General features: G+C 42.5%; 1 protein-coding gene across 1 annotated transcript in view; it reads left to right on the top strand.

Annotated features, from left to right (window-relative positions):
• The window catches only part of LOC110493813 (echinoderm microtubule-associated protein-like 6), a 58,247-nt gene that overhangs the window by 17,034 nt on the left and 26,043 nt on the right, over window positions 1-15,170 (top strand). The window contains exons 11-29 of the mRNA XM_021568312.2: window positions 44-211; window positions 486-592; window positions 1,887-1,987; window positions 2,282-2,468; window positions 3,084-3,189; window positions 5,970-6,063; window positions 6,304-6,404; window positions 7,069-7,271; window positions 7,753-7,864; window positions 8,202-8,329; window positions 8,445-8,586; window positions 10,691-10,843; window positions 10,968-11,099; window positions 11,387-11,475; window positions 11,645-11,812; window positions 12,091-12,292; window positions 13,496-13,622; window positions 14,293-14,371; window positions 14,604-14,733. Of these exons, the coding sequence (XP_021423987.2) occupies window positions 44-211; window positions 486-592; window positions 1,887-1,987; window positions 2,282-2,468; window positions 3,084-3,189; window positions 5,970-6,063; window positions 6,304-6,404; window positions 7,069-7,271; window positions 7,753-7,864; window positions 8,202-8,329; window positions 8,445-8,586; window positions 10,691-10,843; window positions 10,968-11,099; window positions 11,387-11,475; window positions 11,645-11,812; window positions 12,091-12,292; window positions 13,496-13,622; window positions 14,293-14,371; window positions 14,604-14,733 (2,529 nt within the window). The remainder of the gene's footprint in view (window positions 1-43; window positions 212-485; window positions 593-1,886; window positions 1,988-2,281; window positions 2,469-3,083; window positions 3,190-5,969; window positions 6,064-6,303; window positions 6,405-7,068; window positions 7,272-7,752; window positions 7,865-8,201; window positions 8,330-8,444; window positions 8,587-10,690; window positions 10,844-10,967; window positions 11,100-11,386; window positions 11,476-11,644; window positions 11,813-12,090; window positions 12,293-13,495; window positions 13,623-14,292; window positions 14,372-14,603; window positions 14,734-15,170) is intronic.

The following is a 15,170-nucleotide window of genomic DNA, read 5'->3' as shown; positions in this document are numbered from 1 at the left end:
TCGGTTTCCTTAAATGCATTATTTTGTGGTCTTTGTGAAACAGCGGCTAAATTCAAGAAGTACATCGGCCATTCTGCCCATGTGACAAACGTGCGCTGGTCCCATGATCTCCAGTGGGTGTTGAGCACTGGAGGGGCGGACCACGCCTTGTTCCAGTGGAAGTTTCTTCCAGAGGGGGTGATGAACGGTGTTCTGGAACCCCTCCTTCAAGGTGACAATTGCTGGATTACGAATGAACCCCAAGGCCCTAAACCTACATTTACATTTGAGTCATTCATTTATCACCTGGTCACCTGGTTAATGTGCTGTCATAGTCTTCTGTCTGTTTATCTTCTGTGTGAATGGTATGAACGAATGTAAGTGTAAATGTCAAGTCTGGGTGATGACTTGTTGGTTTGATCTATCTATTTATTTATCTATATCTATTGAATGGTCTCCATAAAGGTCAGAGGTCATCTATTCTCTGTTTGTGTTTGCATCTCCAGAGGGATACGCTGATTCAAACAGTGGAGAATCCGACTCGGACGTGTCTGATGTTCCGGAGCTTGACTCAGACATTGAACTGGAGGCCCAGATCAGCTATGAACGACAGGTAGAGTAAAATATTTTGTGGAATAAGCCAATGCACAATTGCTACTGGGATTGCTCACTGTCTTGCAAAGTATTATACAGTACATGACCAAAAGTATGTGGACACCTGCTCGTCGAACATCTCATTCCAAACTCATTAGCATTAATATGGAGTTGGTCCCCCTTTGTTGCTATAACAGCCTCCACTCTTCTGGGAAGGTTTTCCACTAGATGTTGGGACATTGCTGTGAGGACTTGCTTCCATTCAGCCACAAGAGCATTAGTGAGATCTGGCACTGATGTTGGACGATTAAGCCTGGCTCGCAGTCGGCATTTCAATTCATTCCAAAAGTGTTAAATGGGGTTGAGGTCAGGGCTCTATGCAGGCCTGTCAAGTTCTTCCACACTGATCTCAATTAACCATTTCTGTATGGACATCTCACATTGTTCACGGGGGCATTGTCCTGCTTAAACAGGAAAGGGCCTTCCCAAACGGTTGCTAAGTTGGAAGCACAGAATCGTCTAGAATATCATTGTATGCTGTAGCGTTAAGATTTTCCTTAATTGGAACTAAGGGGCATAGCCCAAACCATGAAAAAAGGCCCCAGACCATTATTCCCCCTCCACCAAACTTTACAGTTGGCACTATACATTCAGGCAGGTAGCGTTCTTCTGGCATCCGCCAAACCCAGATTAGTCTGTCGGACTGCCAGATGGTGAAATGAGATTAATCACTACAGCGAATGCGTTTCTACTGCTCCAGAGCCCAATGGCGGTGAGCTTTACACCACCCTAGCAGACGCTTGGCATTGCACATAGTGATCTTAGGCTTGTGTTCGACTGCTTGGCCACAGAAACCCATTTCATGAGTTCCCAATTATTGCGGTAACGTTGCTTCCAGAAGCAGGTTGGAACTCGGTAGTAAGTGTTGCAAACGAACGATTTCTCATGCTACGCACTCGGCGGTCCTGTTTTGTAAGCTTGTGTGGCCTACCACTTTGTGGCTGAGTTGTTGTTGCTCATAGATCTTTTCACTTCACAATAACAATACTTATAGCTGACCGGGGCAGCTCTAGCAGGGCAGAAATTTGACAAACTGACCTGTTGGAAAGGCGGCATCCTATGACAGTGCCACGGTGAAAGTTACTGAGCTCTTCCGTAAGGCCATTTTACTGCCAATGTTTGTCTGTGGAGATTGCATGGATGTGTGCTCGATTTCATACACCTGTAAGCAACAAGTGTGCAGAAATAGCCAAATCCATTAATTTGAAGGGGTAACATAATAACATATGATCTTATCTTAAACTGTCTCCAAGGTTTACAAAGAAGACCTCCCACAGCTGAGGAAGAAGCTAGTGGGCTCACTGAAACGACAGAAAGCACCAGACGAGGGGCTGCGTTTGCAGTTTGTTCACGGGTAAGGCACCTCAAGGGTGACTGTATATGTATGTACTGTCAGGCCACTTCATATACTTGCAGTGTTTATTCCAAAAGTGATTTTGCCATGCGGCAGGTATTTATTAAATTCTACACGTGCTTAAAGTATTTCCGCCAGGGTATGTTTTGCTTCGAAGTACCATAAAGTATCCAATAGCCTTGTTTTGACTATCAGGACAGGTCGAGGCCACGCTACGTTTAATTTACCAGAAATCACCAAAGTGTATAAAATTATGTAACTATAGATTTTTCCTGTCAATTCCTCATTGCACAGGTACAGAGGATGTGACTGCAGAAACAACCTATTCTACACCCAGGCAGGAGAGGTGGTGTATCACGTAGCAGCCGTGGCTGTGGTCTATAACCGTCAGCAGCACGCACAGCGTTTCTACCTGGGTCATGACGACGACATCCTCAGCCTCACCGTCCATCCGCTGAAGGACTTCGTTGCCACCGGACAGGTAGATCCACAACCATATATTCATTTCTGTTTATTTACTCTACTTTTTTCTGTCTCTCTCACGCTTGAGTAATAGAATATACTGCTGCAATCCATCACCATGTAATTGCATATGTAACTAGGCAAGACAGTTAAGAACAAATTATTATTTATAATGACAGCCTACCAGGGAGCAGTGGGTTAACTGCCTGCCTGCCTGTTCAGGGTTACCTTATCAGCTCAGGGATTTGATCCAGCAACCTTTCGGTTACTGGCCCACCGCTCTAACCACTAGGCTACCTGTCACCCTAGGTAACCTAGTCATAGCTACATAGGAGTTCCTGTGTAACTATTACACTTATCGGGGCAACAGAAGTTAGTGTAACCGTTTTTTTTAATCATGTCTTCTTAAATTGGCATATTTAAGAGTGAGTCTTTACAGTTCCAGTCAAAAGTTTGGACACACCTACTCAATGCCAAGAGTGTACAAAGTTGTCATCAAGAATCTCAAATGTAAAATGTATTTTGATTTGTTTACCACTTTTTTACCACTACTATTTTAGCAACTTAGCTATGTGCTGTATTTAGCACCACTATGCATTTTGCAGTTGAAAGTTGAATTTGTCCCCATGCTCAGGTTGGCAGGGACCCAGCCATCCATGTGTGGGACATCCAGACACTGAAGTGCTTGTCCTTGCTGAAGGGCCATCACCAAAGAGGGGTGTGTGCACTGGAGTTCACAGGTAGGCCTGTTCTTCTGCTCAATGTTGGGGAGAGCTACAGTATGTTTGACTGTATTTTCCTTCGGTTTACTTTACATGTGTTCCCTCCCAGGTTCTGGTTAAAACAGAGATGACAAGCAGTAGATTCACAGTTGACTAATGTTTAATAAAGATTACGTTTGGCTCTTAAGTTTGGCACAGCGCAGTAAGTGATGCAACATCGGCTAGGCACTTGAGTGGTAATGGCTTTGGTTGACAGCTTATTGTTAACCAAGAATCTAAATGCACACTTGTCTGCTCTATCTTTGGTAGACTTAAAGGTAGACAGCAATATGACAGGTCCTCTTTATATTGCTTTATATAGCCTTTTACACTTGTACCCATATACAGGTTGAAAATGGAACCTAAATTGGAACGTAAGGGCTGTACAGTAACATGCGTAACATGACATCAGAGCTCTGGCTCTGCACTTCACAGCGCTGTATGGGGTTTGACTGACAGCTGTTCTGAACTTGAGCACTGTACGCGACAAGGAGTTGCCCCCATCCCACCTGATAATTGGGCAACTTTTGCACACAGTGTCAACATTTATGATCACTAGATGTCATGTTGTTATATGCTGGGTTGTTCTGAACAGAATGAGCCTGTTTGTTTCTTGTGAAGAGAATTCGCCGTGGCACACACACCTGAATGCAATCATGACTCCTTTCTATGTGCACCAAAATGATGATCTGCTTCGCTGAATTGCCTTGTGAAACCCTAACACTTTAAGATGGTATTTTCTAACTTAGCTAGTCATGTTGACAATAGAACAAGCTTTCAAATCATGCCCGCCTGACCCAGATTCCGACTTATAATGGACCGTTTCTTCAATTGTGTAAACAACAGCAGTCATTTTGTGATGGCTGGGATTTAGGGTTGTGTTCCGAACGAAACCGCTACAAGTGTGCTTCTTATTTGAGTCATAAAAGTGCATTGAAATTGCTTAGGAATTGTGAACACTTTGGAGGTGTGTGGTCACTTGGAGACACCACTTAGTCCTCTCACTCACCCTAGTATTTTTTTGGTCTTATGTTGCACCAACATCCTGGAATCAAATTGTACAGTATTTGTCACATGCCGAATAAAACAGGTGTAGCTCTTGCCGTGAAATGCTTACTATGGGGCACCCCTGAGGGGCCCCCATGTTGAGGATCAGCATGGCAGGCGGCCCGTCAGGAAGTCTAAAATCCAGTTGCAGAGGGAGGTGTTTAGTCCTAGGGTCCTTAGCTTAGTGATGAGCTATGAGTGCACTATGGTGTTGAATGCTGCACTCTAGTCGACGAACAGAATTCTCACATAGGTGTTCCTTTTGTCCAGGTGGGAAAGGGCAGTGTGGAGTGCAATAGAGATTGCATTTTTTTGTGGATCTGTTGGGGCGGTATGCGAGTTGTAGTGGGTCTAGGGTTTCTGGGATGAAAGTGTTGATGTGAGCCATGACCAGCCTTTGAAAGCACTTCATGGCTACAGTGCTACAGGGCGGTAGTCATTTAGACAGGTTGCCTTAGCGTTCTTGGGCACAGAGACTGCTTGAAACATGTAGGCGTTACAGACTCAGTCAGGGAGAGCTTGAAAATGTCAGTGCAGACACTTGCCAGTTGGTCAGCACATGCTCTGAGTATGCGTCCTGATAATCCGTAAGGCCCTGCAGCCTTGTGAATGTTGACCTGTTTAAAGGACTTACTCACATGTGCTATGAAGAGCGTGATCACTCAGTCATCCTTAACAGCTGGTGGTCTCATGCACGGTTCAGTGTTGCTTGCCTCGAAGCGAGCATAGAAGGCAATTAGCTCGTCTGGTAGGCTCGTGTCTCTGGGCAGCTCGTGGCTGGGTTTCCCTTTGTAATCCGTGATAGTTTGCAGGAAATGTTACCGAATGTATCCAGAGTATTTTCAGATTTCGTAATCAATAAATGCTGCGAATAGTGTAGTACATGTAAAATGCATATACAAATCAACATTGAAGGAGGAGATTGCAGCAGCGGTGTTCTTCGTGGCTTGGCTGGCAAAGCTCCACTATTTGTTTTAATGACGTATAGAGCTGGTCTTTTTTCAACAATCTTTATTAAGAGCTGTCATTTTATTGTGAGGAACTGCAGTTTTATCAGAATTATTTTCTGTTTTATCCTCTTATGTGAGTGATCTTGAATTCAAAACAGCTCAAGTCTCAATTTCCGATCAACCAAGTTCAGTACAGGATCACTCACATAACGGGGAACAAAAGAAAAACTATAATAAAACTGCAGCTCCTCTCAATAAAATGACAGCTCTTAATAAAGATTGTTTAGTAAAGAAGACCAGCTCTATACGGCATTAAAATAAATAGTTTGGATTCAGGCTAGTGTCAGGTGAACTTGTGTACTCACCTTTTGGTCTAATAATTTTCCCATTATTTCCAAACTTTTCCCTTTCAGTTGCTACCATGGTTATGCATATGCTTTTCATATTTCTTCTGTAAGAAACATTTCAAATATTACCCTATCCATATAAGCCAATTCCCACAGGTGTAAAGGGTTCAACACTTCTACAGGCATTGCGAGATCTGATAAGCTGTGCAACTCGACTGTGATAAAGACGACGTGGAACAAGGGCATACCGGATTTCTTGATTGCTCCAATAGCTGACGACACAAATTAAATGATGTCCATGTTTCTGGATATCTGAAAGCTGCTGACCTTTACTGAATGCGGCAGTGTGCACGCATGAGTGGATGGGATAACAAAGAGGGCATAACAAAATGGCTCTCTTCCCTTTGGCCCGCAGTGGATGGGAAGAGTCTTGTTTCTGTGGGCATTGACGAAGGTCATTCCATCGTGTTGTGGGACTGGAAGAAAGGCGAGAAACTGGCAAAAGCAAGGTACAGTATGCATTCAGTAAAGCAGGACATTCCCATTCAAGGTTATTTACCTCCACCCACAACTTAATGTTCAAGTATCCCTATGGAGAAAAACACATAAATCAAGATGTAATGAATATGACTAAAAAGGATGATTGATTGAAAAACAGTGTAGATATTCAATGAAACACGAGCTAAATGCAAACATTGATGGAGAAGGAAACAGACTGATGTGTGTGGGTTCTGCTTTTCATTCCTTAGGGGCCACAAAGATAAGCTTTTTGTGGTGAAATGCAACCCCTTCCGTATGGACAAGCTTGTCACCGTGGGAATTAAGCATATAAAATTCTGGCAACACACAGGTATTCCCCATGATTATTTCCATTCCCAATATCGTTTAATTTAGCAACAGTTGTTGTTCCTGGGGTTCACAGAAAACTGGTGGCACTTTATTTTACGATAAACTATCAACAATAAAGAAAGTGGCACACTCCATGTATAATCTCCCAGCAATTTAATGGCTATTTACCAATGCATCACTTCATCAGGAGGAAGGCACAGTGATGCCGAAACGCTGGTAAATAACCATTAAATTGCTGGGAGATTATACATGGAGTGTGCCACTTTCTTTATTTTGATAGTTTATAGTTTATTCGCCGTTAGTCAGCACCCCCACACTAACTATTTTCTGGGTGTGCGCCAGCTCATGTTTTTTAGGCACTTTATTGTACACAACAGAAATGTATTTAAGAAATTACATGATAAAAGGTCATTATTCTGCAACGTCCATGTGAGAATTGTGATAGTTAATATTGTTTTGACAATGCAACTGTTCAACCATGAATTGCTTTGTTGCCCTCTAACATATTATCTAAATGAACACCACACAAACTATTAGACGTGTGGCAACGGTACTGTTTTTGTTGTTGTTCCATTGTCTAAAAAAACAACACACAAAATCAATCTTCGACTCTGAACGCTTGAAGAAATAGCTTTGTATGAAAGACTGCATGTGTTGGACCCAAGGTGGAGGCCTCACATTCAAAAGGGGTATCTTTGGAAACCTCGGGAAGCTGGAGACCATGATGTCCGTCTGCTACGGGCGCTCAGAGGACCTGGTTTTCTCAGGTTCCACCACTGGGGACGTATACATCTGGAGAGAGACCACCCTCATGAAGACCATCAAGGCCCACGACGGTCCAGTGTTCTCCATGTGCTCTCTTGACAAGGTACCCACTGTCCCCAACCGTCCCCTCACCCTCTAGCAGTAAACACTTTTGACTAGTACTTTTTGCCTCACTTTATGGGCCGGTTTCCCGGACACAGATTAAGCCTAATCCTGGACGAAAAATAATTTATATTTTTTGTCCAGAACTAGGCTTAATCAGTATCTAGGAAACCAGACCCAATACTATAATTCTCTGGATTAATTAACAGGATATCTTTACTTGGCAGCTCAGTACTCCATCAGCATACCACTTGCCTACGCTTCTTTACTCATCTATGCATGATCTTGACCTGTCGTTTACTTGTAGACCCAGGTAGACTATAGAATACATGTTCCTTAATGGTTACCTTGGAAACTGAAGCAGAACACAACTGGGATCTAAATTAGTGAAGGAGGTGATTGAACAAAATGAGAGAAAAAAGGAATTGGGCTTGTGGGCGATTATTCCCTCCCGGTGACAGAGTCCCCTCATTCTCTCGCAGGGTTTCGTGACTGGGGGCAAGGATGGAGTGGTGGAGCTATGGGATGACATGTTTGAGAGGTGCCTGAAGACCTACGCCATCAAAAGGTCTTCGCTGTCTGCTTCATCTAAAGGTATGCTGTCTTGTTCTTCGATTTGTTCCCTCCACATCCAAAAGCAGGCTATTATAGACTATTATATTTTAAAATGTAAGTCATGTACAATATCTCAACACAAAAACTATTCCCCAGGTAAACTAAATTCAAGCAGTAATGTACCAATATTGAGAAATACTATGATTGTGAATGAATGAATCAATTATAAATGTATTCAAAACATGAATGAACGAATGAATGCCATAGGTAGCAACAACTTCCATCAGTACAAATAATGGTAATTGTTGCCATTTGCTTGCTGCTATTTTGGAATTTATGTTTGCTCTTTGGCTTCACCTCCTGCTTCTTTTCTTAGGATTGCTGCTGGAGGACAACCCATCTATCCGCGCCATCACCCTTGGACATGGACACATCCTTGTGGGAACCAAAAATGGAGAGATTTTGGAAATTGACAAGAGCGGGCCAATGACCTTGTTGGTTCAGGTGCGCAGAGGGGGTGGGATGTAACAGCTAGACATAAGATCAGAATTTACGCAGATTTGCACTGTCTTAAAAAGTCCTAACAAATGGTTTGACTATTACGTGTGTGTGTGTTTAGGGTCACATGGAGGGTGAGGTGTGGGGTTTGGCTGCTCACCCTCTGCTTCCCATATGTGCCACTGTAAGTGATGACAAAACGCTCAGAATCTGGGAACTCTCCTCCAACCATCGCATGGTAGCTGTCCGCAAACTTAAAAAAGGTACCTGCTATAATTTTGTCTTGTTAAATATTTTATAAAGGTTTCATTGAAAAACAATTACATCTGTAATACATACAGTGCCTTGCGAAAGTATTCGGCCCCCTTGAACTTTGCGACCTTTTGCCACATTTCAGGCTTCAAACATAAAGATATAAAACTGTATTTTTTTGTGAAGAATCAACAACAAGTGGGACACAATCATGAAGTGGAACGACATTTATTGGATATTTCAAACTTTTTTAACAAATCAAAAACTGAAAAATTGGGCGTGCAAAATTATTCAGCCCCTTTAAGTTAATACTTTGTAGCGCCACCTTTTGCTGCGATTACAGCTGTAAGTCGCTTGGGGTATGTCTCTATCAGTTTTGCACATCGAGAGACTGAACATTTTTCCCATTCCTCCTTGCAAAACAGCTCGAGCTCAGTGAGGTTGGATGGAGAGCATTTGTGAACAGCAGTTTTCAGTTCTTTCCACAGATTCTCAATTGGATTCAGGTCTGGACTTTGACTTGGCCATTCTAACACCTGGATATGTTTATTTTTGAACCATTCCATTGTAGATTTTGCTTTATGTTTTGGATCATTGTCTTGTTGGAAGACAAATCTCCGTCCCAGAATGGTCCTGTATTTGGCTCCATCCATCTTCCCATCAATTTTAACCATCTTCCCTGTCCCTGCTGAAGAAAAGCAGGCCCAAACCATGATGCTGCCACCACCATGTTTGACAGTGGGGATGGTGTGTTCAGCTGTGTTGCTTTTACGCCAAACATAACGTTTTGCATTGTTGCCAAAAAGTTCAATTTTGGTTTCATCTGACCAGAGCACCTTCTTCCACATGTTTGGTGTGTCTCCCAGGTGGCTTGTGGCAAACTTTAAACGACACTTTTTATGGATATCTTTAAGAAATGGCTTTCTTCTTGCCACTCTTCCATAAAGGCCAGATTTGTGCAATATACGACTGATTGTTGTCCTATGGACAGAGTCTCCCACCTTAGCTGTAGATCTCTGCAGTTCATCCAGAGTGATCATGGGCCTCTTGGCTGCATCTCTGATCAGTCTTCTCCTTGTATGAGCTGAAAGTTTAGAGGGACGGCCAGGTCTTGGTAGATTTGCAGTGGTCTGATACTCCTTCCATTTCAATATTATCGCTTGCACAGTGCTCCTTGGGATGTTTAAAGCTTGGGAAATCTTTTTGTATCCAAATCCGGCTTTAAACTTCTTCACAACAGTATCTCAGACCTGCCTGGTGTGTTCCTTGTTCTTCATGATGCTCTCTGCGCTTTTAACGGACCTCTGAGACTATCACACACAGGTGGATTGTATTTATCATCATTAGTCATTTAGGTCAACATTGGATCATTCAGAGATTCTCACTGAACTTCTGGAGAGAGTTTGCTGCACTGAAAGTAAAGGGGCTGAATAATTTTGCACGCCCAATTTTTCAGTTTTTGATTTGTTAAAAAAGTTTGAAATATCCAATAAATGTCGTTCCACTTCATGATTGTGTCCCACTTGTTGTTGATTCTTCACAAAAAAATACAGTTTTATATCTTTATGTTTGAAGCCTGAAATGTGGCAAAAGGTCGCAAAGTTCAAGGGGGCCGAATACTTTTGCAAAGCACTGTATATAGAAACATCTGTGGTCATAATGTGCGTATGACCACAAACGTTTCTACTGTATATATGTATTAGATGTACCAGTAATTGTTTTATAAAATATTTTAAAAACTTAGGTGCTGGGCTCATGAAGAATACTTGAAAAGAACATAAAGGCCCACACACTGAATATCCTCCCAATTACCACCTCAATTGAAAACATTTCAATCCACAAGGATCTTCGTTTAGGTCAAAAGATCTGCAATGCATGACATTTAAAATAATAGGGCTTTACAATGATACATTTCAATGTACTCAACATGCAGCATTTAAAAAGACAACCACTGTCCCCCGAAATGAAATATAAAAGCAAGTATCCTCAAAATAATCCTCCCAGAATACAGCATTATGAGAGTATCTGCAATTTTTCTTTCCACCTCCATGCATGTTTAAAATCGGTTTCTGTGGCTGAAATCAGGATCATAGCTATGTTTTTTTTTTATTTGAGGTGGTAGATGCTGTGCCTTTTCTCCTGATGGGAAAGCCTTAGCCGTGGGTCTGAACGACGGCAGTTTCCTGGTGGTGAATGCCGACACCTTGGAGGACATGGTGACCTTCCATCACCGCAAAGAGATCATCTCGGATATCAGGTTCTGCCAAGGTAATTCCAGGATGTGGTCATTTATTGACAAAATATTTTTGGGCCTGTTGTTTTTGCAAACAAAGTTGTATGTGACCAAGGTCGGTTAACACTACAGTTTTCACTCTGCCATATCGCCCTCCAGATGCTGGAAAATACCTTGCGGTGGCTTCTCATGACACTTTTGTGGACATTTACAATGTGCTGACCAGCAAGAGAGTGGGCATCTGTAAAGGAGCTTCCAGCTACATCACCCACATTGACTGGGATACCCGTGGTAAGTGAAAGGAATAGAAATGCCTATACATTTGGCTTGGGAGGTCGTATACATAAATACCCATTGCGCACACTGTTGTATATGTTCTTGTATAGTTTATAGCAGCAAATTCAGACAAATTACAGATTGGGCCTTTAATAATTTAGTCATTGATGATTCTAGTTGCAATCTAATTTGTTGCTGTCCACCCTTCTTCCCTTACATGCACATTTCTCTTATGATTCAGCCCTAAGAGTAATATTTATACTTTTTTTAAGAGCTATTATTGTTTTTAATCCTGAATACAGGGAAATTGCTACAAGTCAACACTGGTACCAAAGAACAACTATTCTTCGAAGCCCCAAGAGGAAGGAAACAAACTATCAATATTGCGGAGGTTAAAACACATTATATGTTCCTTGATTTTATCATGGGCTCCTATTGAGGAAATCATGCATCAAAATGATATAGCGTCTTTCGCACAGATGTGTCAGAGGTGAAAGATTATATGTACATGTAAAACCCTTGCCTGTTTGTGTCTGTCTGTCTGTGTTGCATGTTTCCAGTTTGAAAAGGTGGAATGGGCCACCTGGACCTCAGTGTTAGGACCCACCTGCGAGGGGGTCTGGCCCACACTCAGTTTTGTAAATGCTGCCTCTCTCACCAAAGACCGGAAATTGCTGGCCACTGGGGATGACTTTGGCTTCCTAAAGCTGTTTGGTTATCCTTCCAAGGTGAGTGAATACAAGTCTGACGTAGAAATACAATGCTCCATTTTATTGCACACATTCACAACAATCTCAATGCCATTACATTAGCAGGGTTCTGTTCTGTTAGAGCACACTGTAGCAAATGTTTTGAAACGGAGAACAAAAACAAGCGTTTGCTATGGGACAAAATTCAACGTAGTACCTCCCAGCTTCATTCTGTTGAGAATTTTTCTTCACTTTCGTGCCAAATGAACACGACCCAGGAGTTGACTGCACTGAAATGAACCACTCCTTTGTTTCAGGGCCAGTTTGCCAAGTTTAAGAAGTATGTGGGGCACAGTGCCAATGTGACTAACGTCCGATGGTCCAATGATGACACCATGCTGCTGTCGGTGGGGGGCGCTGACTCTGCGCTCATGATTTGGGCCCGCGAGTCGTCGGGACATAAGGAGAGCAAGGCGGTGGATAGCGAGGAGTCTGACGACGATGCGGAGGAGGATGGAGGTATCGTTTTTTTTCTGGATTAAAAAGGGTCTTAGGTGGTGGGTGTGGCATGGGGTGTGGCAGGGGGCGCAGTCGGTGCAGATGAATTATTTGGAATATATTTAGAGGCTCCCGTCTTGGTGGTGTAGAGAAACATAAAATGTTAAGCCAATTTCCTGCAATTATACAAATGTCTCCATGGAGCTGACGTTAAATTTTCTGCTATTCTGCACATTTTGCCACTCAGCTGAGAGAAAACGTTGCAGTTTTAAAGGAAATTTCCTTTGATTCTACATATTATTATTATTTTTTTATTTATTTATTTACCCCCTTTTTCTCCCCAATTTTGTGATATCCAATTGGTAGCTTGCGATCGACCTGTTGGAGACCCCTGGATTCAAATCAAATTTATTTTTAAAGCCCTTCTTACGTCAGCTGATATCTCAAAGTGCTGTACAGAAACCCAGCCTAAAACCCCAAACAGCAAGCAATGCAGATGTAGAAGCACGGTGGCTAGGAAAAACTTCCTAGAAAGTCAGGAACCTAGGATGAAACATAGAGAGGAACCAGGCTATGAGGGGTGGCCAATCCTCTTCTGGCTGTGCCGGGTGGAGATTATAACGGATGGATTAGATCAACTTTATTATCCCACCAGGGGGGGAATTCATTTGGTCATGTGCTTAAAAAGACATATACATAAAAACACAGAATAAAACACTATAAAATGCATATGAAAGTGCAACACATATTTACTGTACACTTCTATCAACTAGTCAAGAGTCCAATTAGATGACCCATTGCACAGCCTGTTGGAATGGAAGAGTCCCTGTATCGATTAATCCTGAGCCTGTTTTGAAGAAGTCTCCTTCCCCTAGTCAGGCTGAGGCTGCTATGACAGCATTTTGGGTGAAAGGGATATGTACTGTTCTGTAAGATATTGTCCAGTTTTTGAAGGATGAGCTTTGTGTACAAGCTGTTAGATGATTGTTGGCCTATACCAGTGATCCTTCCCGCTGTCTTGCTTAATCACCGTAGTTTGGCTTGGTCTTGTGCTTGCATGTCTTGCAATCACACGTCTTGCGCTCACATGGTATGCTTGGAATGTAGCTGGCTAAATTCAGTTTGGTTGTTATTGTCTCTTGTTTATGATCGTATGTGGTTATATTTATACATGGTTGTATTGTTCAGGCACAAGGAATAGACATTATTTTTTTCTCTCTGTAGGGTATGACAGTGATGTTGCACGAGAGAAGGGTACCGATTACATCACCAAGATCTATGCTGTCAGCATCCGGGCCATGGTTGGCACCAAGCCTCACCAGCGAGAGAAAGAAGTGCTCGTGGAGGAAAGGTACCGTATGGCCAACAAAAATGAATGACGTATTTTAGAATGGCATGGTCAGTTTGTATACTGCTATTGTAAGAAGGTTTTGGTAACGTATTTGAAGCAGCCGGAAAATAATCAGATTATCTGACCAGATAACCAAAATATGACATCTGTCCCATGAAGTAATGTTCTTGTCATGAAAAATAACGCAGACAAGTTGGTTTATTGTAATCTGGTCTGTCATTCTGTGCGCAGAAAAGTTAGGTCGCCCCGTAATATTAGGAGAACATTTGTCGTAATTCCACCTATTGGGAGGCAAGGCAGAGCTACTACCATTCAAGTTATCTATGCCTCTGAAAATCCTTTCAGATCTACATCCTGTGGCTAGTTGTTTCTGGACCTTCCATACTGCTCTGCTCTAATAATAATAATAATAATAATCACAATAATGATCATAATACATTTTATTTGTAACACTTTTCAAAAACACAAAGTGCTACAAACACAAACAAACTTCAAAATCAGTAAAAACACAGAACAGCACATGATAAAGACACAGTAGGTCTATAATGGCGAGAGTGAAGTCAGGTAAGACATGTACAGCAAAGTACTGTGCAATTAGGCACTCTAAAAGCCTCTGCAATGGCTCATATCAATCATGTCAATTCGCCATGTTATCATTTCTTCTGTGCAGGCCTCCTGTCAGTAGAGCTGCCCCCTTACCAGAGAAACTGCTGAAGAACAACTTAACCAAGAAGAAAAAACTTGTTGAGGTTTGTGAGATGGATCCATTTTTAAAAGGGGAGGCTGCATAGTTAAATAGCCAGGCAGGGTCTGGTGGGCCGAGAGATGTTGCCTAAGGAATGTCTGTTCAGGTCTTATAATGTACATACAAAACATTTGATGGGAAACATCAGCTTGTCCAGTATTTTGCATTTTAAATATTTATGTTCGGCGGAAAAAATAAGTTCCTGTTGCTTTTTCTCATTTGGGTGTGCTTTTCAGGAGCTGGCCTTGGAACATGTGTTTGGATATCGGGGTTTTGATTGTCGAAACAACCTGCATTACCTCAACGATGGCGCCGACATCATCTTCCACACTGCCGCAGCAGTGGTCATCCAGAACCTCTCTGCTGGTGTGTATGAAGAGATGGACAGGCCATAGGGCAGTTATGGCAAATGCCAGATGGGCCGGTCCATCTTTAGCCCAGTTTGGCCTGTCTTATTGGGGGTTTCACGCAGACCTATCAGTATTTGGCTAATAATGGGGGACTCAAGGCAAAAATGGGTTGGTATGGGGGCCGGCCTGTTAGAAATGCCATGGCAGATTTCTGGTCCCAGTCCGTCCCTGCGTGTATGAGCACAGGAACACTGAACACACTACTGACCTGAGCCAACCCAAGCTAAACTGTGCTGGCCTGGTTACACCTTCACCATAGTTTACATTTTGGTCATTTAGCAGATGCTCTTATCCAGAGTCAGTGCTCCTGAAACTGTGCTGGAAAGGAAAATGTGCAGCACACTTTGGATCATGTTGGCATGATAGTGTGAAAAGGGGGTCTGGTGCTTCTTA

Source organism: Oncorhynchus mykiss, chromosome 17 (genome assembly GCF_013265735.2).
Source record: "Oncorhynchus mykiss isolate Arlee chromosome 17, USDA_OmykA_1.1, whole genome shotgun sequence".
NCBI lineage: Eukaryota > Metazoa > Chordata > Actinopteri > Salmoniformes > Salmonidae > Oncorhynchus > Oncorhynchus mykiss.
This window is presented reverse-complemented; position numbering and strand designations above follow the sequence as displayed.